The sequence below is a fragment of the Pyrus communis genome, chromosome 5 (assembly GCF_041283825.1).
Source record: "Pyrus communis isolate YQ-2024b chromosome 5, ASM4128382v1, whole genome shotgun sequence".
NCBI lineage: Eukaryota > Viridiplantae > Streptophyta > Magnoliopsida > Rosales > Rosaceae > Pyrus > Pyrus communis.
This window is the reverse complement of record NC_142569.1, coordinates 30706516-30731165: the sequence shown is the minus strand read 5'-3', so window position 1 is coordinate 30731165 and position 24650 is coordinate 30706516. Positions and strand designations below refer to the sequence as shown.

At 38.4% G+C, this 24650-nt stretch overlaps 2 protein-coding genes and 2 long non-coding RNA genes across 4 annotated transcripts; 1 reads left to right on the top strand and 3 right to left on the bottom strand.

The window, feature by feature from the left end:
- Window positions 1-8938: 8938 nt before the first annotated feature.
- LOC148697129 (uncharacterized) lies at window positions 8939-9790 on the top strand. Its single transcript, XR_015963084.1, has 2 exons — window positions 8939-9146; window positions 9332-9790. It is a non-coding gene; the product is annotated as an uncharacterized LOC148697129 (long non-coding RNA).
- Window positions 9791-10669: 879 nt separating this feature from the next.
- On the bottom strand, window positions 10670-12137 carry LOC148697128 (uncharacterized). The gene is made up of 3 exons (XR_015963083.1): window positions 11234-12137; window positions 10993-11100; window positions 10670-10879 (listed from the first exon to the last, which is right to left on the bottom strand). It is a non-coding gene; the product is annotated as an uncharacterized LOC148697128 (long non-coding RNA).
- A 2204-nt stretch (window positions 12138-14341) lies between these two features.
- On the bottom strand, window positions 14342-17603 carry LOC137726998 (beta carbonic anhydrase 5, chloroplastic). Its single transcript, XM_068465952.2, has 9 exons — window positions 17308-17603; window positions 17151-17218; window positions 16282-16449; window positions 16152-16200; window positions 15862-15975; window positions 15668-15721; window positions 15324-15406; window positions 15089-15194; window positions 14342-14695 (listed from the first exon to the last, which is right to left on the bottom strand). The coding sequence occupies exons 1-9, from the start codon at window positions 17377-17379 to the stop codon at window positions 14492-14494; spliced, it is 918 nt and encodes a 305-aa protein (XP_068322053.2). The 5' UTR covers window positions 17380-17603; the 3' UTR covers window positions 14342-14491.
- Window positions 17604-22113: 4510 nt separating this feature from the next.
- LOC137725334 (uncharacterized) lies at window positions 22114-24393 on the bottom strand. The gene has a single exon (XM_068463981.2). The coding sequence runs from the start codon at window positions 24061-24063 to the stop codon at window positions 22225-22227; it is 1839 nt and encodes a 612-aa protein (XP_068320082.2). The 5' UTR covers window positions 24064-24393; the 3' UTR covers window positions 22114-22224.
- Between the last annotated feature and the right edge of the window lie 257 nt (window positions 24394-24650).

Below are 24650 nucleotides of genomic sequence, written 5' to 3'. Positions count from 1 at the left end.
AGAATTGTATGAACGTTTAGGCCCTCTTCTCTTCCTCTTCGTTGCGGCACAAGGTCTAAGGAAGTGTTTAGGGCTTTAGGTGTATGTGGAATGGAGTGGGGAATGGTTGGAGTGGCAGCAATGGATGAGAGAATGCTGGAAAACTGGAAGAGGATGCACGGCAAAGGTATTTGTGTTGTGTGTTGTGTTGTGGTGAATGGAATGAATGAATTGTGGCTGCAATGGATGCTTATTTATAGGTAAATAAGAGGGAACATGACAGCTAGGAGGTGGGTGGAAATGTGGAATTGCATGGTGATGTGCACGGCAAAGGGTGTGTTTGTGTGTTGTGGCTGATTTGTTTGTTGATTAAAGATGCATGTGGATGAATTATACAATGGGAAAGTATGTGATTGACAACTAGGGTGAATGGTGGCTGCAATGATGAAGTGTGATGGCTGAAAATGGCAAGGGAGGTGCACGGCAATGATGGTGTTTTTGGAGATGAATGTGGCTGCAAGGTGTAAATGATTATGGCTGCAAGGTGTAGATGATTATGGGTATGATAAGTGATAAGTGTATGGTTATGATAAGTGATAAGTGTATGGTTATGATAAGTGATAAGTGAATGATTATGATAAGTGATGATAAGTGAATGATATGTTGTTATGATAAGTGTATGATATGTTGTTATGATAGTTTGGTCTTCAATTTCGTCCATCTACTTGGCTTTAAGCATATGCAATCCATTTAATGCCCCAAACTACTCCAAAATGCATCCTTTCGTCAAACACATCTTATGATCCTGAAAACACACAAAAGAAGCATAAAGGACTAAAATAACTAAAGAAACATAACGTAAATGTACGAGAACAAGCCATTTAAGTCGCATGAATATGCTCCTATCACCTCAATACCTCTATTTTGTTATGCCTCCGAGAAGCAAGATTCGCTGACCTCCATGAGCATTCTTGGGATGATTGTCAAGTCTTTACAACGGACCAATTCATTTTTATTGTTTCCCAGATCTCACGATAAGTCTTTCAAATCCCCACATGCTGAAAGCACTCACATTAAACATCAAAACTTCAGGGTACCAAGTTCTTGAAGGAGTCCAACCATTAGCCTTAATCTTTAGAGTTTACTACAAAGTTATAGGAACAAACATGAATTTCCAAACCTTAGTTAAAAGTCCTAGAGACCACACACTCCTGACAAAAACCAATCAAGAAATGCCAACATCAAAATACCCAGAACTATCAAATGGTCAGATATCAGTCTACCTTCATATTGGTGCTTGATCAATGAAAGCAAACCAGTAAGCATACAAAATAGCTTAGTCAACCTCGACAACATAAAACAATACTTTGACAAAACAGTTAAAATCAACTTCAACCCTCTAGCTAGAAAATCTAGTGTCCACCTACACGAGTTAGCCTAGTGACACAAATCTTTAGAGCCAGATAGAAACTCTTCTTCTGGATCCACATTAGCCGATATGGTGGGTCGAGATCAAGATCTAATCAATTTTCAGGTCAATAAAAAATTTAAATCAGTAGAAACTAGCTCAGTAGTCACCCAACAAGAATTGATTAATGATTTAATCAACATGACATTAAAATCAGTAGAAACAACCTCTCATGTTACTCATCCACAATACCAACCTAACACCCATAATCAAGGAAAACAAACCTCTCCAAGAGAATCTAATTTCGAAGCAAATCAAGTCAACCATCAACTTCTAGTCCTAAACAAACCATTCAAAATTCGATGGAAGAAACTCAACGCTAACATCGAAGCAATGGAAAACATTCCCAGAAGAAACACCTTTAGGGAAAAATATACAAAAGAACAAAAATTGGACATTTACAATAAATGGACCAATTTCATGAAAAAAAACACCGATTTGAAGTATTTTTCTTCGATTTCGTTGAAAAATATTACCAGTCTGAAAAGAAACTAGAAGTCATCACCAAAGAAAATTGGGTTAAAGAAGACAAAACCATAGTCTCTCTTCTAGTCACCCTCCACAAGAAATAATTTTAATTACAACTGCAAACACACAGGTACTAGCCACCCTTTTCAAACTTCCCAAAGAAGATGCAGGAGTCAAGCCAGTCATTGAACAAAACAATTTCACAAACCAAAGTCTACACACCATAGGAGAACAACTAGATAAAATAGAAACCAAAATAGATAGACCTTCACAATCCAAACCAACAATTAAGGTTTAACTTTCCAGAATCCTCATCTAGCACAACTGATGATTTTAATTGAGGGGTGGTTGAGGTGGTAGTGGTAAATGAAGGTGGAGGGAAGATAGGGAAAGTGGGAAGCGGAGGCAAATTTGGAAGTGAAGTGATAGGTGGAGACAAAAGTTGTGTGGGTGGCAGAGGAGGAAGGTTAACATTGGGCACATAAGGAACGATTGGTGCTAAGAGTTTTCGAAGGGCAGGGCCAGTGCCCAAAGCTAAAGAAATTGATAATGTGACATAGCTATGATAAACAACCACTTGCACTAATTAGATGGCATCTTAGACTTGTGATGTGGAACCAAAACCAAAGGAAGTGAGCTCCAGCTAGCTAATTCACAAGGAAACTAAACGAGCCTAATTTGAGGAAAGCAAGACCAGACTCTGGTCAATTTATACACGAATGGTTGACAACTAGTGGTGTAAATTTGGACCCCCCCCCCCCCAACCCAAAAAAAATGAGTGGAGGTTGTTAGTTTAATAGGGAATAATCTAATTATATTTGAATTTTATGTTATAAAATATTGGCAGGAGGATTCTCTCCCCTCATAATCTCCATCCTTTTCCCTCCCCTTCTATTTGAACGGTCACGATTAAGCCACATCAACATTTTATATTGATTTTTTTATAGAGACAATAAGACAAAAAGCAATATGTGAAAGAAGGGGAGGGGAGGGGATGGGAATAAAAGGGGAGAGAATCCTACTCCAAAATACTGTTCTGGGTGTAAAAGAGTACTACACATATGTCAGATGCAGGTATTAATCAAATTTAAGAATTGTAGCAACAAAGGACCAATAATTTGCACACTTCTCCATTGAAAACATTACAGCTGGCAGTTATCTGTTTATCATTGTCCCTCTTGGTTTATTCAAGTATAAAAAGTTCGTCTTTGTTTTCATTTATTTTTCCATGTTATTCTGTTTAATTTTAGTGGTTAAAGTGGTTATTGTTCTATCTAGTGCAAAAATTGCAGAAGCTGAGTATAAAGGAATCTAATAAAGGACTTCATAAATTTTTGTGGTTAGCTAGGGTTAGGGAGGTTTGTCATAGACTTAAGGTTCTAGATTCTATGATAAATCTATATTGCGATTGGGGTGGGCAAATGGATCTTAGATCCGCAGGTCGAGGCTCTCAATGGGTCCATGCAGTTCAGGGGCGGATCCAAAATTTATGAAGACAAAAAGGGAGAGGGTGGGTCCAAAAATCAAGTTAAACTGGTCCCAGGACTGAACTATTTCAACCATTGGATCTTGTGAGATTAAATCTCCATTGTTTGAGCCTTTTCTCTCAGTCTCACTCTCTTTCCGTCTCTTAGACTCATGAGTCTTGACTCTCTTCTCTAGTCTCTCCTAACCAAAGTCCCAAATCGAGCTACTGTTGTGCGACTCTGTCCTTCTCTCTCTCTCTCCTCTCCTTCAGTCCTTCTCTATCTCTGTCAACTTGAATTGTTGCTGCTTAAATACTCTGTTTGTTCGTGTTTCTCTCTCCCTTAGTTCGTGTCTCTCTTTCCCTTAGTTCGTGTCAGTGGTAGCAAAAATCTGCCGTCTTCAGTCTTGACGAATTTGTACCTACAAAACAATCAACACCTTTGATCAAAGACCAAAGCCTCACATGCCCACGAAAGGGAGAGGGGTTTGGCCAATGGATCTTCGATGCCTAAGTTAGTTTTTCTGAAAATAATGAGTGTTTAGGGCTTGTATGCATAGTAAAAGCTTTTCAAAATTTGATGGAGATAGATGTATTTATAGGAAGGTGGCTAGCCATAGGGTTAGGGTTTTTCCTTAAACATGGCGGTTCCCATTGGCCAAGAGTGTCATCCGTAGGATAGATGAGGAAAGAATATTCCCAAGATATTAATTAGTAGATAATATATTGGGATGATGAGGTAAGTATCCTTGATTGATGGTGATGAGGATTTCTTAGTTGTTTGAATTGTTCTTCTATTAGGAATGTATTAAAGATGGGATTTGATGATTAATCCTATCTTTAATGCATTTGACTTTTCCATACCACGAGGAGGTGAGCCTTAAGCAGTCGTAGTCAACTGCTTGGACCTTCAGGGATGCTGAGCTGCACTGGGAGTATTTGAGAGCTCTGCCCATTCAATAAAGAAAGTCTTGTCTTTTTTGAGATAAAGTTCACGTGTCATCTCCAGGATTTTTGGGATAAAGTCCTCGTCAATTTGTTCTGCAAATTGAAATCGGCCACCATCGTCTCCTCTCCTTCCCAAATTAAGGTAATTTACTAAATTTAGTCTCTGCAATCATTAGAGGGCGTGAGCCTGCTAATTTGCTTTATTAGGTTGAAAGTTTTCTTGGTTTTAATCATTTAATTGGGTTTTCTGGGTTTTAATTTATTAACTTTTAATAGAGCATTTCTTTTTAAAATTCATCCTTCTCAGAACACACCTTGGATTGGTGAATAAAGTTGTAATTAAATTGCAAATGGCAAAAATGGTTGGAGTTTGATCACAAAACATTTGGATCCGATGATTTTTATAGTTTCTTGTTGCCTTGGTTGATCCTTTGAAGTCTTGTTCATGCATTTAGGCATCTTTCTGTAGCCTTCTGCATTGCTGTCGTTGAACTTTTATATCAGTCTATACAGATCATATATATATATATATATATATATATAAAATTTTAAAATGAAAAAAAATGAATTGACAAGAAATTCATGAAAGACAAAAATGAAAAAAAAAACTACAAAATAATAATTAAAATTAAAAAAAATAAAAAAATAAAAAAAAGAAGACAATTGGACCCGTAGGAACAGTCCCGTTTTAAACTACGGGGTCAGGTTTGGTTCAGTTTTTTAAAATATGACACCCCACCCCGCCCTACCCCATTTCATTTCCAAACGGATCCAGTCTGGTTCCTCTAGATTTGTACCCGGACCGGTTCGTGTCCACTCCTAATTGCGACAATAAAGTTGCAGATAACATTGCTCATAATCTAGATCAGCATGATCGTACTAAGTATGTTGAGGTGGACATATATTTCATTTAAGAGAAGCGGAAAGATCAGATTGTTCGATTCCCATTTGTGAAATCAGAAGACCAATTGGTTGATATCCTAATGAAGGTAGTTTCGAGTAAAGCGTTCTACAACTTACTTTACAAATATTTATGCACCAACGTGAGAAGAAGTGTTAGTGTGAGTTGTATTATTTTAGGCCAACTATCTATTAGTCTCCTAAGTCCCTTTTTTTTCTTTTTCTTTTTTGTAGTCTTACTTCCGCTTAGATAGGGTCCATAGGAATACGATATAGGTTACTTCCATTTTCAATTTTAGCAAATGGCGAAGTATATGAAGAAAACAAATTAAGTTATAGGTTCGATTTCACATTATAAATATAAAGCATAACTGAAGTTAACTGAAACATGTACATGTAACAACAGTTCTATAGCATTAGCACGTATAACAACACACCAAATAAAACTGCAATGCACATATATAACGCGCCTCAAAGCATACAGTACATATTATAATCAAAGAAATACGTATCCAATACAGTACATAAACAAAAGCATATTAATAGAAAGAGAAAATGAAGATCCAATCCAACAGTAGCTAGTCAGCTAGCGTAGTTGCGGCGTCTGCATGTGCCAACATATATGCATGATTTACGGTTTGCCGGTTGCAGGTGGTGGAGAGAAAAATGGGAAAGAGGGAATTGTAGTAGGGATATTGGTTGGGAGTACTGAGGGAACGTTTGGCAGCGGAGGTAGTGTAACCTTAGGGATATTTGGGAATGACGTGGTAGGGAAATTGGGAAGTGGAGGCAGCTGTGTCTGTGTGGAGCCGCCGCCGGTGGGCATAGGTAGAGATGGTAGGTTGTTTGGTATGTTTGGCAATGTGGGTTGTGGGAATGTTGGCAGGGGAGGGAAAGGTGGTAGTGTTGAAGCAGGTTTAGGCAAAGACGGTGCAGTCGTCGTCTGGAGAAGATTGCGAGCAGCTACGGAGACATGGATGCTTGAAGAAAACAGGACAATGAACAAGACAGCAGATAAGAAGTAGTGATTGTAAGTGTCCATTGATTCAAACTTATCGATCGAAAAGGTTCGGAAGTAATTCAAATGAGTAATTGAGTATATATGATCGATTGAGTTAATATTGATGATGAGTTTGTGCATGTGTGTGTGTGTATATATATATATAAATATACACGCATATACGGTTGCGGTGTTGTTGATTTGGTAAAAAATGGTTAGGAAAAACTTGACATGATGATAACCCATATGTGAGTTGTTAATTAGTTCACCTTCTTGTCCACTCGTCAGTGAAATAGAGTCGGTCTCTTAAGTTGTTGGCTTCGGTTGCGGTTGGTTATAGATATTAAAAATATAGCTAGCTATTAGGTTATCATCTATTTGACGATCGAGGAGTCAAGGCTTTTGTTTATATATTGAATTCTTTTATACAGCATTTTTTTTTTAACAAGCGATATTATCTACACTAAAAGAAAGGGAATAGACTTAGCCTCACAATCGATATTATCTACACTAAGAGAAAAGAAGTGGACTTAGTCTAATAATGGACTAGCAATAATGTAATTCTAATTTGCCTTTGCCACTTAATACATTATTACTCTTCACTTATAAGTGAATGTCTTAGATTCGACTCTTATGTATGACGAGTTTGATATCTATTTATTATGGTTGACCCATTTGATACTAATTTATTATGGCCGATATTGTGTGCTTAGCTTCAATTCCTCACCGTTAATGTCACACTCCAATTTCAAGATACGCCTAATCGACCGGGACAAAGGACACTGGTAAAACAAATATATAGAGTTAGTTGGAACTCGTAGATAAATAATATAAAATATTCATCGAAACATAATTTACAAAGTTCATAGGTGAACTATGTCTCATAATAGTTAAATAAAGGTACACTAGTGCAAATGTGTTTGTATCAGCAGTGACAGATTCACCATTCTAGTATTGTGATCCTAATTAAGGTACACTAGGCGCTAGTCGAGCGGCCAGTTGGGGCCTAGCGGCTATGATATAAAAAGTGAGTATTGATTGAGTAATAGACCGTCCCTTTATTAATTAAAATGTTAGGTGGCAGTAGCACAACCTAACTGGACAACAATTAAATAAATAAATAATGAGGAGTCGGTCATGTGGGAAATGAGCAATCTTCTCTATGTTCCTCTTTGTCTAAAATTAGATCTTTCTTTTTAGTTCAAAATTTATGTTGCACAACATCTACATAGCCATGGTGGTCTTCTCACTTCCACCAACTACGCGAACCAATTGATGATCCTTAGAGGTGTTCACAAGTGCTTCTTCAGACTTGCGGGTGGTCCCGAAACCAACCAGATCCATGAATGGATCCCCTCCTGCATACTAGATTGGTGAAAAAAGCCTAATGAGTTACAAAACTCACAAGAATGACTATAACAATAAAGCATATGTGATAGGCAATTTGATCTCAATTTTACCAATAATAGAAGCATCATTTTCACAATTTGTTGGCTCAATTACACAACCTACGTAGTGCGCATGCTGAGCAACTAAGGAGCTAACTACGTTCTTTGGTAGTTGATTGCTAATGCAAGTGTGCCAACTCACTACTAAACGAAATTGGGCAAGTGTCTTGAATATGGTGAATGCGGTGAAATGCACTTCTGACTCCTGAACCCAACGACTTTGGCCGAGGATGGAACGCTCTAGGCGTTGGGTTCTATAACCTAAAGACAAGATTATGCAACTCACTACGAACTTCTGGATCTTGTGCATTAGGTTTGGCAGCCTCAACTATATTGGTAAGAATATAAGTTCGCGGAACTCGTATCAACTATAGGGAGAAAGATACTCAAAGAAAACGAGTGCCTTGAGAGTGTTCGGCCATCAGTATGCCGAACTTTGAATGTGACTTGAGAGTATCCAATCATAAAACACACCACTTCGCCAAGAAGGCTAACAAAGTGACCTCTTTTAGTGAGAGAACCAAAGACTCTTCACCTGCAGAGACTCAAGTTAGCTAACCAGTTGAACTTGATATATTTGCCGCTTAACCAAGCAGTCAATATTCTTGAACCGAACTAATTCAACGACCCTGTCGATGCCTAATGACCATGCCGCCTTTGCTGGTTGCCTCTGGAAAACTTCATCTAATCAGGCAATAGTCGACTGTCAACCCAAATCTATCTAACCAAACTGTGTTGGTGCTAAAAGTTAGTAGAACAACTAGTATAATTTTTCTCAAAAAGAGATAGGATTCATGTAGAGCGTTGATCGGAGTGTGGAGTTGAAGGTCCTCTCTACGTTGGAAACCCTCTTGTATTTATAGGGATAATTTACTTGATGTGCAAGTCTACCAAGTTGTAGAATTCTAAATTCCTCAGCAATATCTGAATGCACTTAAAATTATCCTGACAAGTCCTTTTTCTGTTGAAACTCTATCATCATCGAGTCTTGCCCTCTTTAACATGAACTAGGTCTCTGAACCTAATCCCTTTCTGTAGTTAATTCAATTTTATCCAATCATAATTTTATGGAGCTTTAATGAAAAAGGCTTGAGTGAAGTTTAATTTAACCAAAAACCATTATTTAACCAAAAGTACTTTATATTTAATCATAAGGACATAACTAATATATATAAGGTCCTACAAACGTTAAAACTACATGGTCTGAATTAAAAGCCCAAAACGGAATATTTTTCTTTCCAGCCCTTGCCCTTAACAGAAACCTCATTCCGTCAGCCGATCCCGTTAAAAAAGTTGTACAATATTTCATGCGAACAAGAAGGACCAAATATTTCAGTTACTTGATTAAATCCCACCCAGCTCTAAACACCTCACTCGCCGTCGCGGTCTCCCACCTCGCTCGATTTGCCGTGATTTGGCGAGAGAAACAATCCCCTGAATCTCACAGTGGATCTCGCCTGCTTGTTCCAGGTTCGATCAGATCTTTGTCTCTTTGCTACAGACTTTATTATTTATTTAATTAAATCCCGTGTCATTCTATTTGTTAGATGGTAGTTTCCTAAAAGTTTTTGAAAATTTTATGGTTTTTTGTTGTTTGTTCATTTACGGATGAATTGATGGACTGGGTTGTGGTTTATATTTATATTTGTGATTAGATATGGATTTCTTTATGAACTGCATATGGGATTATTCTGTTGATTTGAGCTTCGAAAGACTGAAAATCCCAGAAAGATTCATGAGACACATGGAAGGCAGTGTGTGGAGTGTTGAATTGATTCAATAGAATGTTGGTTTGTTCTTGCATCATGGGTGGTCGGCATTTGCGAGAGACCATTATGTGGAATGCGGGGACTAGTTGATTTTTAGATACGATGGTGATTTGCGTTTTCATTGTGCTAATTTTTTAATCAAAGTGCGTGTGAGAAAAAGGCTGCATTTCGTTTTGGATACAACCAAAGCCTCTAGCAACTTTGAAAAATATATGTATATGGAACGAAAAAGGGGAAGGGATGAGAAATGGCTTGTTCAATTCTAGTCAGAATGCATCGATCCAAAATATGTGTGGAAAAAGAGATGGATTAAATGTTAACGGTAGAACTTGTTTGCAGATGTCATCAGCACATGAAGTAGCTCCATCATTTAGTCCTCTAATTTCGATTCCGCTTGCTGCTCGTCCAGTCTTTCTATTTGATTGTACTCAAACGGATTGCCCTAGGGGTTTTTCTTTTTAATATAGTTTTTTATTTTCTATAAAAGAAAAATAAAAAAACAGCCTAAATTTTAATGAAAATGAACACTAACTATCACTATTTCTTAAAATGGGTACTGACTATTTCTCAAACTGAACACTAGTACTATCACTATTTTGTAAACTAAACACTAGTACTATCATTATTTCTTAAACTGAACACAGACTATTTTTAAAATTGAACATTGACTATTTCTTAAACTGAATACTAGTACTATCACTATTTCGTAAACTGACAACTAACTATTTCTAGAACTAAACACGATACTATCACTATTTCTTAAAGTGAGCACTGACTATTTTTTAAACTGAACACTGGTACTATCACTATTTCGTAAACTGATCACTAACTATTTCTAGAACTAAACACGATACTATTACTATTTCTTAAAGTGAGCACTGATTATTTCTTAAACTGAACATTGGTACTATCACTGTTTCATAAATTGAACACTGGTACTATCACTATTTCTTAAATTGAACACAGACTATTTCTAGAATGGAACATTGACTCTTTCTTAAATTGAACACTGGTACTATCATTATTTCGTACATTGACCACTAACTATTTCTAGGCCTAAACGTGACAATATCACTATTTCTTAAAGTGAGCACTGACTATTTCTTAAACTGAATACTTGTACTATCATTATTTCGTAAACTAAACACTAACTGTTTCTAGAACTAAACACAGGTACTATCATTATTTCTTAAATTGAACACTGACTACTTCTTAAACTGAACATAGTGCAAAGTGAGCATATTTTGTAATCGGTTGGGTCCCCATCCCTTCTCCGTCACCATCCCACTATAGGAAATGATTGCAGAGTGCAAAGTGACATAAATAATTATGATTCAATTTTAGAAGAGCTACAAATCCGCACCAAACAACTTTTCTTACAACAAAATAGTATGACTGATAACTCAAAATTTTTTACCTTCACTCAGCAACAACCTGCAAGTTCAGGAAAACCAAAAGTATATTGAAAGATAAAAATCTTCATATGTGCAAATATATCAAGTGAATAATCATTAATCACAAATGCTGAGAAATGAAAATATATATACCTCCAACATGATTTCTAGCTTTCTCTAATTTATCAAGAGCAGCATTTCTTGGCTTTTCATGCTCATCTTTCTCCAACATGATTCGCAATCTAAAACAGTTAATTAACTCTGCAATTATCAAACACCACCAAAAATTACATCCACTAATCAACATTTCCCAAAATTATAAACTCTAATTTCCAAAATACACCAAACCAAGTTGCATATTCAAATGCATTTATCAAACGCTGGAAACACTTACGTTGCGAGAGATCTCTTAGGCGATTTTCTGGAGATTTGAGAAGACGGACGAAAAGTCCCCAACCTCCCCATCCTTCGCTTATTTCCGAAGCGAGATCTGCATCTACTGTTCACATGCATCGGGATTCCGATTGCATTTTCCAAAGTTGTTGGGGTTGTCGATACGTGTGTTGGAATTGTGATGAAATTAACGAAAAGATCTGAATCTATAAACCTTCTCTCTCTCCATCTAAAGCGAAACGGACCAACGGACAAGACTTAACGTCAAGGGTAAAATCGGAAGCTCGATATATTATATTTTTTGGGCTAGTCTTATTGGGCTAGCTTGATATTGGATTTTGTACTAGCCATTAAATAAAGTTCTTACATGATTTTTGGCTAAAATTCAAAATATTGAAGCCTCTTTCATTAGTTTTTCTTAATTTTTATACCTAAACAATTCAATCCAAATCTTATCAAAACCCGCCATGATCTTCACAGAAACCCACTTTAGCCAGGACTTGGCCAAATCATAATTCATTCCTAATCTCTGAATTGAGAACTCTGGGACACGATCGAGTCATCAACACCTTACTATTGGGCCCAATATTTCACCATCGTACCGAAACTTGTGGGCTTCTTCCTGGGCTAACTCCGTCTCGATCCAAATCTAAGATTTCAGGCCCAAACACAATTATATTAAGTACACCAATAAAGACAATACTCATACATATCACACGTAGATGTGCAACACAACACCCAAACATAGACACCTAATTGCACCTAATACAACACTAACCTAGCTGCGGCCAACACAAGGCTTAACACATAGTTAAGCCCTGCACATCACTTACGCATAGCTACGACTCAACACATCATTGACACATAGCTTCGACCAATACATCACACATAGCTAGAACCAACTCAGCACTTACACAACAATTTTGACAACGTTCATATATAGTATAAATACATTACTCGAGAATTTACACTTGCATTTGCTGATAGAGGAGTAATGATGACTCTGCATCCAGTTGCAGCCATTGTGTCACCATGTACCACTACTACAAGTACTACCCAATATTAATGCACAACGCAGACAAAGACCTTTACAATTTAATACGTCATTGACCAACAACAACAACAACCAAAAAGTTTTATTTCACTAAGTGGGATCGGCTGTATAAATCCTAGAACGCCAAAAAATTTTATTTCACTAAGTGGGGTCGGCTGTATAAAGCATGAACTGCCACCACTTCCTAAGCCTGAGCTGCCACATTTGCAAGCCTGAGCTGCCGCAGTTGCCAAAGCCTGATCTACCACATTTCCCAAAGCCTGAGCTACCCCACTTGCCAAAGCTCGAGCTGCCACCAATACCCCGTGTCCCCACTTTTCCAAAGCCAGAAGATCTCAAGTTGGCTGAAATACCCCATATCCCAGGCTTACCCAAGGAACCACCACTTCAAAAGCCCAAATTGCCACCACTTCCCAGTTTCCCTACTTTACCAAAGCCTGAGCTGCCAGCAGTACCCAATTTCCCAACTCTGCCAAAGCCGGAATTGTCAAAGTTTCCCGAAATGCCATCTCTTCTCCATCTCCCAGTCGAGCTATCCGAGCCCACATTTTCCTCCATCCCAACCCTCCCCAAGGACACACCCCTCCCTTCACAAACCCCGACTCACAAAACCACCCTTCCTTGAATCCAAAAATTGGTTTTAAGTTTTTAACTAATTCGTTTCACTTTGTATGTATCACAGGTTTTATGCATACATATGTATCGTTGCAATCTTCATGTCCTGTTCTTTGTTTCTCTCGATCACATACTGCTACATCTGAGTATTACTAGTATATAAAATAGAGTTTATTGTTACTGCTTGTGAGTTCTGTTGGGATTTTTATTCTTAATTTATTCGTATTTCTGTGTATGAGTGTAACTTTTTGTCTAACGGTAACCTGCGATCTCACTTTGTAAATTGATATGGAAGAACTCAACTCAATATTTCATTTAAATTTTTAAATGGAATGTACAGGATTACCGTACCGTTTAATCAAAGGTGTCACCTCTGCTATCTCAATCTCTAAGAGTCACCAAAACCAAGTTCAAGGCACTCTTATTACACATTTTAGCATGCTGATGCTATGAATGAAAATGCAGGTCAAACAGTACCTAAAGCAAACTGAAAGCATACCATACCATGAATTATGTGCCATCGAAATTAAACTCCAAAACAGATTACTTAAGACAACACATCAGAAGCAAACAGAAAACGAATATGTGGGCACAAACTTACTAGAAAGTAAATATTCTCAAAAGGTCTGCTGAATCAAAAACAAAGGTCCCTTTCTTGTGCCCTTTTTCTCAACTATAACCACAAGAGCCCGTCCCTAACTTTTTCTTCTTTTTTTCCGTTGTGTGTGCGTGTAAAATGACTTGAAGATACTAAGTGGGCTTCATATATGAAGTTTATGAACAGAGATTACGTGAAATAGTATGGCAATGGAGAGCTACTTGGCTTCCAAGTTTTGCAACGGTCATAATTGGAAACCCTATCCTCAACTATTAAACCAACTCTAATGACTCTCTACTCATAATTTCATATTCTCATAATCATATGAAAGCCTTAGACATTAGAGCTTGCACAAGTTTTTCTCTTTCTCTCTTGCCTTCCTCAATCTACAAACCAAAACCTTGATTCAATTTAATCTCTCTCTCTCTCTCTCTCCTTGCATCAAGAAACGGAAACAGTAATTACTTTGAACATAGCTTGTAGAAATGGAATGAAGAAAAATAGAAAAGGTGAAGAATTTTTAAGTGCAAGAGTTACCTGAGCTTTTAGAATCCGAGAAAGGCTGGAGTCTGCACTGAAGAACAGCAAGTGTTAAATTGACTTGGCCACCTAGATCAACTTGAAATGATTCTTCTTGGTGTTCTTAACTTCCTGTTAATCATAAAATAGCTCGACACCAAAATGATAAAAGGTTTAACACCCCTCATTCAGAGTTTCTCGGGTAACTTCTAATAAAACTACTGATCAAAAGAGTTTGACGGTTTCTTGTCCCAAAAGAAAAGAAAAGAGAGCATCAACTTGAAAGCAAAAGCATCAACTCTGTCAGACGAAAACACAACAAATTATAAACATTATTTTATTTATTATATTTTAATACAAACCAAATCATTTTACATTATTTTTCGAATTGTCTTAATTTAATCACCATACAAACAACATATTTTTTAAATAATTTATTCGATGAATTAGATCATACAAGGCCACAGATGAAATCAACGCCAAAACAAATGATTTTTAACTGAAATTCTGCCATGTTTCTCCTTCAAGTTGTCTTCCTTATAATCGAGCGTCCATTTCTCAAATGTACATTCAACAAAGTCATAATAACCACCATGAACAGCAAGAACACCTTTCTTCACTTTTTCTTCTATCCATGGGTACGTGAGCAGGTTCAACAATGAACGGTTGATTGATTCCTGCACAAGGATATCATTCAATATGGGAAACATTTTTTATGAATCTGGAGCATCCTTTCATAATATAACACAGCCCACATTAATTGCAACCCAAATGTATGCCACAATAGGAGAATCTAATCATGGACCTCAAAAGAATTTGGTTAAATTCCCGGATAGATACGAGGTCAACAATGACCAAAATAAATGAACCAGGAGATTCAATATACCAATAAAACAGAATGCTGATACAAGTTTCAACATATACGAAATCGACTTTCATTTAGCCTGGTCCAATGAAATGAAGAAAAATACAAACGGGAATAATTGCATAGACCAAGAACTTCCTTGGGATAGAATTACGTTACTTAAAAAAAATAAAAAAAGGAAATAATAAGTAAAGAAGAATGTTACCTTCTCACAATGCGTGCACTGCTGGTCAAAACTGAGTTTGGAGGCAGCAGCTTTTGTCCACGACCTTGCATCCTTCCCAACAACAACCCAATTTTGGATAAAGCTACTGCATAAAAGAATTTTGGAAAAGTGAAAACTATAGCTTGACTGTTCTTGGACAAACAAATAAAAGGCAACCGCACCCAAAGACCACTTGCAACAACGTGATAAGTACAGAAGAAGAAATTTACTGAACCTTTTATCAACTTCATCATCCATGCCCATAAGAGCACGAATGCCTCCACAGCAGCTGTGACCAACGACCAATATGTTTTCAATCTACAATATAACTATGGTTAAGGATTTATTTTCGTCAAGCTTTTCTTGCTTCCATTTTCTATTAAAAATCGCACTCAATCTGGGAGATTCAAACTTTTCACAATACCAACAGTTGGTACCTCCCAATTGTCACTCTATAAGCAAGGATGCGTAACCAATAGCTTTAAAGTCATTACTTACATAGGGATTTGATTGTAACAAATTAGACTAGCAAGGAAACAAATGGGATTTTCTTTTAGAATTTATTCCCAGAATACTTACTTTCAGAAAATTCACAGAAAATTCCAATGCAGCATTTGTTTCTGAGGGTCCACTCTGCAAAAACAGAAAAAAAAATTACAAAACAAAGGTAGTGAATAACAATATTTGATTTGATTCGAGAGTGTTCACTTTTTTGTGACCTTCCACAATCAGAAATGCAGCAAAATAATTCAACTGTGATTTGTAATGTATACCTCAAGGGGGGGCACCAAATTCGCAATGTTGCGCACTATAAATGCTTCTCCCGGTTGAAATCCCAGAATGGTCGAGGGGCATACCCTAGAATCTGCACAAGAGATGACCATGAACTGTTCCAGAAACATCAGTACACATGCATATTCTTCTCCATGACACTCAACACCATATTGAGGCAAACAGCAAATGAATGACATGTCCGAGTATTAAGAATACTTATGAACATCGAGTGTTGATAACTAAATTTGAAAAGGGAAATGAAAGGGAAACTACACGTATACTATACAACCTTTGGCGCTTGACCCTTTGCAAGATTTTGATAATGTTCCAAGTTTCCCCTATTCATAATGAAAGCAAAATTAGGAAATAGAATTAATTTAAACTAAACAACCTTCACGCCTGAGCCCTTGGCCACTTACATGTATTTATGCTTTTTGAAGTCGAGAAACCGTTGTTTCATATCCTCAAACAATTCGCTCCGATCATCAGTTTCAGCTACTCTCTCCAGTTTATTGTTTTTGTTTTTATGTTGTTCAGTGATCCCTAAGGACTCTCTTGAAGCCTTTACAGTCAAACCTGGACAATTGCTGCAAATATGCCAAAAGGAAAGCATTTCAGCACCAACCAATTATCTTTGGGATTTTGAGTTCAACAGGTTACTCGGATGGCGATTTAAAAAACAATAGAGACATTCTTATCTCTTAGGACCAATCCGATGGTTGCATGTAGTCGTAATCTTATATTGTAAACATCTCCTATATACAAACCATCAAATAAAGAAAATTAGAATCATTGTGATGGCACGCAAAGATCGAAGTAAACCCATCAAATTGATCTCACTAACAAAGGAGCAGTCCATGAATTTGCAGCCGGGGTATGAACGACTGATTAAACCAAAACAATGGTTAACAACGTCCAAACCAAAATTCAAATCTCCCTCATTAGAACCAGTATATTTAGCCTGGATTCTGGATTTCTTTTTCTCACATAAAATTCAAAAGTCAACAATTTCATGGGAACCGTAAGAATTTCAATGTCGTTTGTGCCTTAAAGGTAATATACACAAATATAGAATACTCAAACTAAACCCTATTTCGTCATTAACATTTCCTTTCAGAAATCAATCAAATTAAGAAAATTTTGGAGCTCAAATGGGCATAATTGGAAAGAGAATACAAAGCAGAACATTAAAAAAATAAAATACAAAAGAAAACTAAGAAAAGTGAGACATATATGCAGCAAACAGAAGAATAATATGAGCAGAAAGGTGACACCTTCAGAAACTTACTCGGAAGTAGTCAACAATCTCAATTGGGTCGGCTGAACTTTTCCTGATTTCGGATTAGAACCAAAGATCTGCAGAAAATTGACAAAAAAAAACACAATCAAGAAACAAGAGAACTTAAGGAAATGGTAGAGAGAGAGAGAGAGAGAGAGAAGTTTACTTGTCGTGTGTCCGAGGAGGAGGAATTGGAAATTGAGTCATTTAAAACAGAGGTTGGCGCAAGATCAGCCATGGAAGAGAGAGAGAGAGAGAGAGAGAGAGAGAGAGAGAGAGCTGAAATGGGAAATGGGAAATGGGGTTTCAGTTTTGAGAGAAGAGAGCGTTTAAAAGATTGTGGGGAAGGGAAGGGTGTGGGTGAGTTGGTTGGTCGGATCAAGAAACATTTGTCCACCTCCAAAGAAGACGGAGAAACCCAAGTTTAAAGTACAGCTATATGCTTATGCTCTGCACACACCCTCAACTCTCAACTGTCTTTCGGAATTAAGATGCTGGACAGTTTAATTTTCTTTTATTTTTCCCTTTTTTAATATAAGACAGGTGTCTGCAAATATTTTATCTCGAATTTAAACTGACTATTAATAAAATTCTTTTTTTTTTCTTTTCCTTAAAAAAAATAAAATAAAATTCTTTTTATCAATTAAAATAGGTGAAAAGATAATTTAATCTTTTATAATAAAATTATGGGCAGGTATTCACACAAACTAAATTTTACAGTTCTTTTAAGTCACACCCAAAGATAATCCTAACATGCAAGTGGTCTACCACAATTGTGGATACGAGTGTTATCCTTGCACCACGGCGTGAGTTTGAACCCAATCAGCTCCCTAATATAATATCTAATCTATCGTTTGACAAAAATTTTAAAAATTAAAAAATCCTAACCATCATCTGATTTAAAAATGAAACCTGCTCTATCTCTTCACCAAAAAAATAAAAAAAAAATAAAAAACTGCTCAATCCAATTCATGTTCCTCTTTTTTCTCTATTAAAGGGGTAGAAGAGTGGATTAAGCCTCACAATAAGCTAACAATAATATGGTTCAAATTCACCTTTGGCGCCAATCGAACCCTCTTACTTATAAGTGAAGAGAAATATCAATTGATCGTAATACTAAGTGGCATCTCCTTCTCATTTTAAAACAATTTTATTTACACACAGAATGTGGGGCATATGCTAGTGTCTATTATAAAATATTTTCGTCAATCCAAAGATGATGAAAAATAATTTAATTATAAATAGTAAAGTAAATTTCAAAAAGTAAAAAATTCTCTGTCCACTTCCATGTTCTCTCTCTTCCTCTTTCATTCCTATTTTAAAAAGAAAAATAAAAAAGGTTCACACCCACAAAGTGTGTAGAAATATGCAAGGGTAAATCAATTCATGGACCCAGTGGTCCCGGACCACCTAAAAATTCGAGAAAGCGTTTGTAATAACCTCTGAGGGTTACCCAACTTTCTTAGCAAGTGATGAAAGAGAGAAGACTATCATGATTGTGGATGTTGTGCAACAAAATTTTTTAATCAAGAAAAAATATCTAATTTCAGATGAAATGGAACACGAAGAATACCACCATAGCTCTGTTGTTCCTAGACCTTGATTCCAAAGAAGAAGAAAGACTCTCCATTTTCCCACGTAACCAACTTCCCTTTTTTTTTTTTAATTGTTGTCCAATCAAATTGTGCCAGTTGGCATTTTAATGAATCCCTACTTTTTATCACCATTCCCTCCACCGTTACCCTTGTCGGTTGTCACCTCCTATATCCCTTACCCCGGGCTAATTAACACCTCAATTGGTACTTTGGTACTCTATTATCTAGTGCATTTTTTGGCACTTTGTATTGGGTTAGAATCTTTTTAACTCCACAGTTATGCCTCCTGAAATGTCATCATGCACTTACCATTCGTTAATTTTTTTTTTTCCCTCTCTTCGCAAATTCATGATTACTAGTTTGAAGTATCAATAACGGCTCCCTTTGTCCATGGTTATCTTCCCTTCGATGTTCCAGGATTTGGCAAGATGCCTTGTGTAAGAACATCTCCAAGAAACTCTACAAATAGGACCCTTCATCATTCTCCACTTGGCTAAGTTGGTTTAAACTCCTGCAATCCCCAAGGCATAACAAGAACCACCGTTCCTATTTCCTACTCCCTAGGCTTTCAAGCCGCGGTGTACTAAAAAACGTAGACGATACTGCTGAGTCTGGCACCGGTGGACTGAGTACGTCACCGCAAGTCCGGCGTAAGTCCACCGACTTTGCAGTAATGTAACATGTAGAATTATAGTTACACGAGAATATCACATTTCGACATATCTTTGCCCACCTGCAACAGCAAGAGTGACAAAAATGTGCACTAGAACACATTTAGCGCACTAGAACCCGAGCATTGAGGATCCTAGTGCTTTTCTCAATACTCCCTCCACATCCATTAAACGACTGCATGATCAACTGGACAACGAAAAAGATCATTTAATCAGATGCCCAACCACTAGAAATGAAAAGACAAAAACCAACTCCAAAACATGTCAAATATTGCCGGAGAAGATAACACCATTAACAGGATTGTTTCCGAGCTTACTATACTTCAATGACATACTCCTTTTGTACAGAACAAGAACCAATGCAGAGAAGAAAAGCGAAAAAGAAAATTAGACCACAACTTCGAACGTCACAGTGACGAAAAAGAAGAAACAATTCTCAAGCCAACATGTTCCACAGATTGTTGCACAATAGGAAATAATTGCTATCACTTATCGAACAAAGAGAGGACCATGCTGCCAAAGAGTAAATCAATTTTCCACGGTTACAATAATAAAAGACACGAAAAGAATCCAGATTCAAAGTGCTGCTAAACACCCAAGAATATTTCTTTCAAACATCAAAAGGCAGGTACCCAGCTTTGTTGTCTGAGTCATAAATAACGAAACAAAAAACCACTTAAAACAGGTAATTACATATCCTCCCTCAGAGCAGAGGGGCACGAACAAATTTTGAATCGTTAATTCTAGTCTTGGAAAAATACAGTAAATCCTATACTCTCTAATAAGCGATTCACGGGAACCACCACAGCACATCAAGACCGCAATACATATGGTACTTTGAATCTGGATTTGTTCGCTAGGCATTTGCTTCACATTAAACCAATCAAGCATTCACAACCAACTTTAACTAATGCTATGTAATATGTGCATTACCCTTAGTGCATTGCAAATGACAAGTTAAACCACCCAATCTGTATAATCAGAAACTCATAAACAAAACTAAACAAATAATTAAGGAAAAAAAAAGAATAACAAATAGATGATCATAATCGAAAAAATAAAAGGCTGAATCCTCCCTGATCCCCTACACTTTTGTTTCATCATCTATGAATTCACTGTTAATTAGCAAAAATAATGATCATTAAAAAAGTACAATAGCTGTAAACAAGGGTCCACAGTGCAAAAGGAAAAAACCATCCGCTATATAAGAGACTACAAAAAGCATCACCAAGGACACCAAGAAATTAACCTAAGGCTGCCTTCCAATCTAAGATAATGGTGGGTCGTAAAGAGCCCTAGATTCTGTTGAAACCGAAGATAGGAATCTCTTGCTCTTCCAAAGCACCTCCACCCACTACCTCCTTATAAATGTCAAAAATCCTCCAAATTCCTCTACATCCAAATGATCTACAAGACAGCCTATAAGGCCCACAAAACCCTAGCCTCCTTTCCTCTACCAAACCCAACAGTACCCTTATGCAATCTTTTGAGTCCTCTAGCAACTACAGATCAGCATATTGCACCAAACTTAAAGAGCAAGAGGGTACAGGGAAGTAAATGATAAATGGCCTTGTATAAATAGATTCTTCCACATAACTCAAACAGTGATGAATCAATCAGAAATCAATTTAGAAATGAAAGACCTACCATCAATACAGTTTCAACTTATGTTTTCAAGGCTTGGTGATTACCATGTTGCTCCATTTGCCATCTTTCATGAGGAGTGTATTGCTCCATCTTCACCAGAAGCTTTTTGGCCATTGGAGCAGAGACAACTATATGCAGAGCACCTGGCTTCATAAATCCTTCTTCAATGACAATAATACCATTGTCATTAGTGAAAGAATGCAATTTTAGTACCCATCTAAACTTGGCACCAACTGGCTTTTTATGAGCCCAAGTTGGGCCAGTGCTATGATTTCCAACAGATATTCCATATGCTCCAGGAAGAGCAACAAAGGCATCAACTTCTTGACCCAAATAAGCTTTACCATGTTGTATGTTTTGCAACTATTCCTCTCCAACAGTTTAGCCAGATACCTCAATAAACATGACCTCTTTGAATAACCCCAAAAACACGGCAACCTCCATCATGGTCTGAGATATTAAACCCATCAACCTGACAATTCTCCCACCATATACAAAAATAATCTTCTTTTTCATCAGTTCATTGCCCAACTCAAAATAGCATCTCCTTTTCATCAGTTCTTGCCACTTGTGCTGCTTTCTTACATTCACAACTGCTACGTTTTATACTATTTATAGTCATTCCCAAACAATTTGGGAAAAACAGGTTTTGGGTTCCCTGTGAATGATGCAAGGGACACGCACATGTTCCATTCCCTTTCTAATCCCAAAAGAAGGGGAAATTGCTTATAGGACACCAACATAAAAAATGTTAATGGTTTCCTAACAAAATCCTAGTCATAGGATCAGCAATAAGATAACAGATAAACAAGCTTCAACCCTGATCAACGGGGGGGGGAGAAAAAAAAAAGGTCTATGTTATGGAGGTCTATGTTATAGAATACCAAGATTTCATAATTTCAGCACAGCGGAAAAATCAGATTATCACCAGACCTTTGAAGATTAATCTTTCCACCACGAGAATATCTACATAAATCACACTAACATTTTCTAAAACTAAAACCTGAATTAAGTTCACATTGCTGCAGATTATATAACAGATTCAAACAGTGAGAGCCATGAAACAAAAGGCATAGAAGCTCTACATCATTCAATACAACGTGCATCCATAAAGCAATTACAACAGCTAAAGCAGCAATGACAAAAAGCAAAAGTCTTACCCTTACTTCCCTAATTAGCCTTAACCTTGTCATCTCCCACAACATTAAGTATGGGCAGACTACTCAAAAACTCGTCAAGACCTTCAAAAAACCCAATTCCTTCAATATTATCCTCCTCCCCATTTGCTGTCCCATTCCCTTCACTCATTGTCTGAGCTGCATGCTCTTCCACCTCATTATTACTAAACTCCACATTCAAATCCAACTTCCCCAATGCAGCAGCACTTCTTTTTCTTGCACCAGAAATCGACTTCTTACTTGACTCTGCCTTCGACACAGAACCACCACCCACACCCCCACCCCCACCAGTGACAACCTTACCCTGCCCACCGGCATTTTGACTTCCCTTCCTTATTCTATCCGAAGCTCTCACCGGAGTCTTAGCAACGGAAGCTTTAGCTCTTGCCCTTACAGCCTTCTTCTTCCTCCTGACCCTCTGCCACTCATCATCATCAGAGTCCTCACTTGGATCCGAAACATCAAGCAACGCCTCTTCGTCATCGTAATAGACCCTCGGCCCCGAATTAGCAATCTTGGCTCGTCCGGTATTCTTCTTCCCTTGTATTGGGCAGGCAAACATTGTCGAAAATGGTGTCCACTCCCCAGATGATCCGCCTGTATCTTTACCATTCTCCAATAACCCCAATGGGAAATACCCCCAACAGCAAAAGTTCACATCACCGCCCTTCCCCACCAGAGGCGGTGACGCTATCGCCATTGCATTGAATGCCCTCTTACAATTCTGACACCGAAGCATGCAATCCTCGTAAAGGCTTGGATACTCGAAGAGGTTATAACAGTAAGGACATGAAGTCCAGAAGCTCCCCGATTTGGGCACTGTTTGAGGCCGAGTCAACTCAGAAGGGGGAGCTGACTCAGAAGGGGGAGCTGACTCAACGGGGCCAGTTGATTCGGAGGGCGCATGAGTGGACTTGGAAGGCGGAGGAGTTGATTCAGAGGGCGGAGGTGCTGGCTCGGTCACATTGATGGGAATCGGAATCGGCCTTTCCTCCTCCATCGACGGTCTTCCGTCCTTACTTTTAGGGTTTTTTCTCACTTCTTGCTGCTGCTGCTGCTGCAGCAGAAGATGTGGAAGTTCCTGATATTGTTGCCGGTGCTGCTGAGGAGGTTCGTGGTGATACTGCTGGTTCTGCTGCTGCTGCTGCTGATGTTGGTGTTCTGGTGGTGGTGGTGGCTGTCGCTTTTGTTGAAAATGCCATTGCGGTTGTGGTCTCTGCACTTCTGGTTGTGGTTGTGGCGGTGGTGGCGGTTGAGGCTGGAATTGTAGTAGCTGCGACGGTTGGGGATGAAATAGAAGTGGCTGCGGGGGCGGCGGCTGCGGGGGCTGTTGCTGAACATGATGCATTTGCAAGAATTGCCTCTCGAACAGCTGAGTCGACCCGGATGGGGGCGAGTCGAACCGGTTGAACATGCTCAACTCGTGGTCGTAGATGGCCTTCTTGTTGGGGTTAGAGAGGACGTTCCAGGCCTCGGAGACCAGCCGGAAAGCGTGATCGGCGTAAGGGAAGCGATTCCGATGCGGGTTCAGCAGGAGAGCGAGTCGGCGGTACTGAGTCGCGACGATTTCGAGGTTCTGAGTGTACTGGGCGAGTTGGAGAATAGCGTACCAGTCGGGCTGCTGGTTTTGGCTGTTGATCTGGGATTCGGCGGCAAGGAGGGTGTCAGCGACGGCGATTATCTGGTCGGTAGCCTCGAGCCTGGGGTCGGTCTCTCGGGCTCGGATCGCGAAGGTCTTGGTCCCTTGCAGGTCATGTGCCGACAGTAGCTTCACGGCGGTGCTCAGCCACCGCTCCGCCTCCGCTCTGTTGGAGTTGAAATTGAAATCCATTTCTCACTCTCCTCACTCTGTCTCAGTCCCCTTCTTTGTCTTTTGGTGGTTCTGGGTTGGAGTTCGGACAGAGATGAAGAAGGGTGGGGGTTTTTTGGGTGGACGAAAGAGGACTTGGGTTTTGACTCAAATGACGGGGACTGGTTGGTGGTTGGAGTGGGAGAATGGGAGCTGCAGTAGGGGTATTTTGGGATCGAGGTAAAAGTTTGATCTGATAAATCTGGGTGGCGTTTTATCTGAATACGCAGTGAGAGTGACACGTCACACGTTGATGAGGGTTTTGAGCGCACTTGGACTCGGTTAATTTTACCAACGAACTGCTACACTTGCGACTTTGACTACCGCTTCGTCCACACTGTAATTAGACTACGATGACTTCGTAGATGTGACATGGGCCGGGTCATGGAACACCAGCACGCCCCTTGGAAAGTCGACAATGCATCTCTTACTCTTCTGCTAATCCGTAATCACAACAGGTAGAATTGAAATAATGAGGAAATGAGGAGAATTGGAATCCCGATTTTCATTAGAGTTGTTTATCAAGGATGTCTAGAATTGAAGTAGAAATGATGCTGATTTCGTATGAT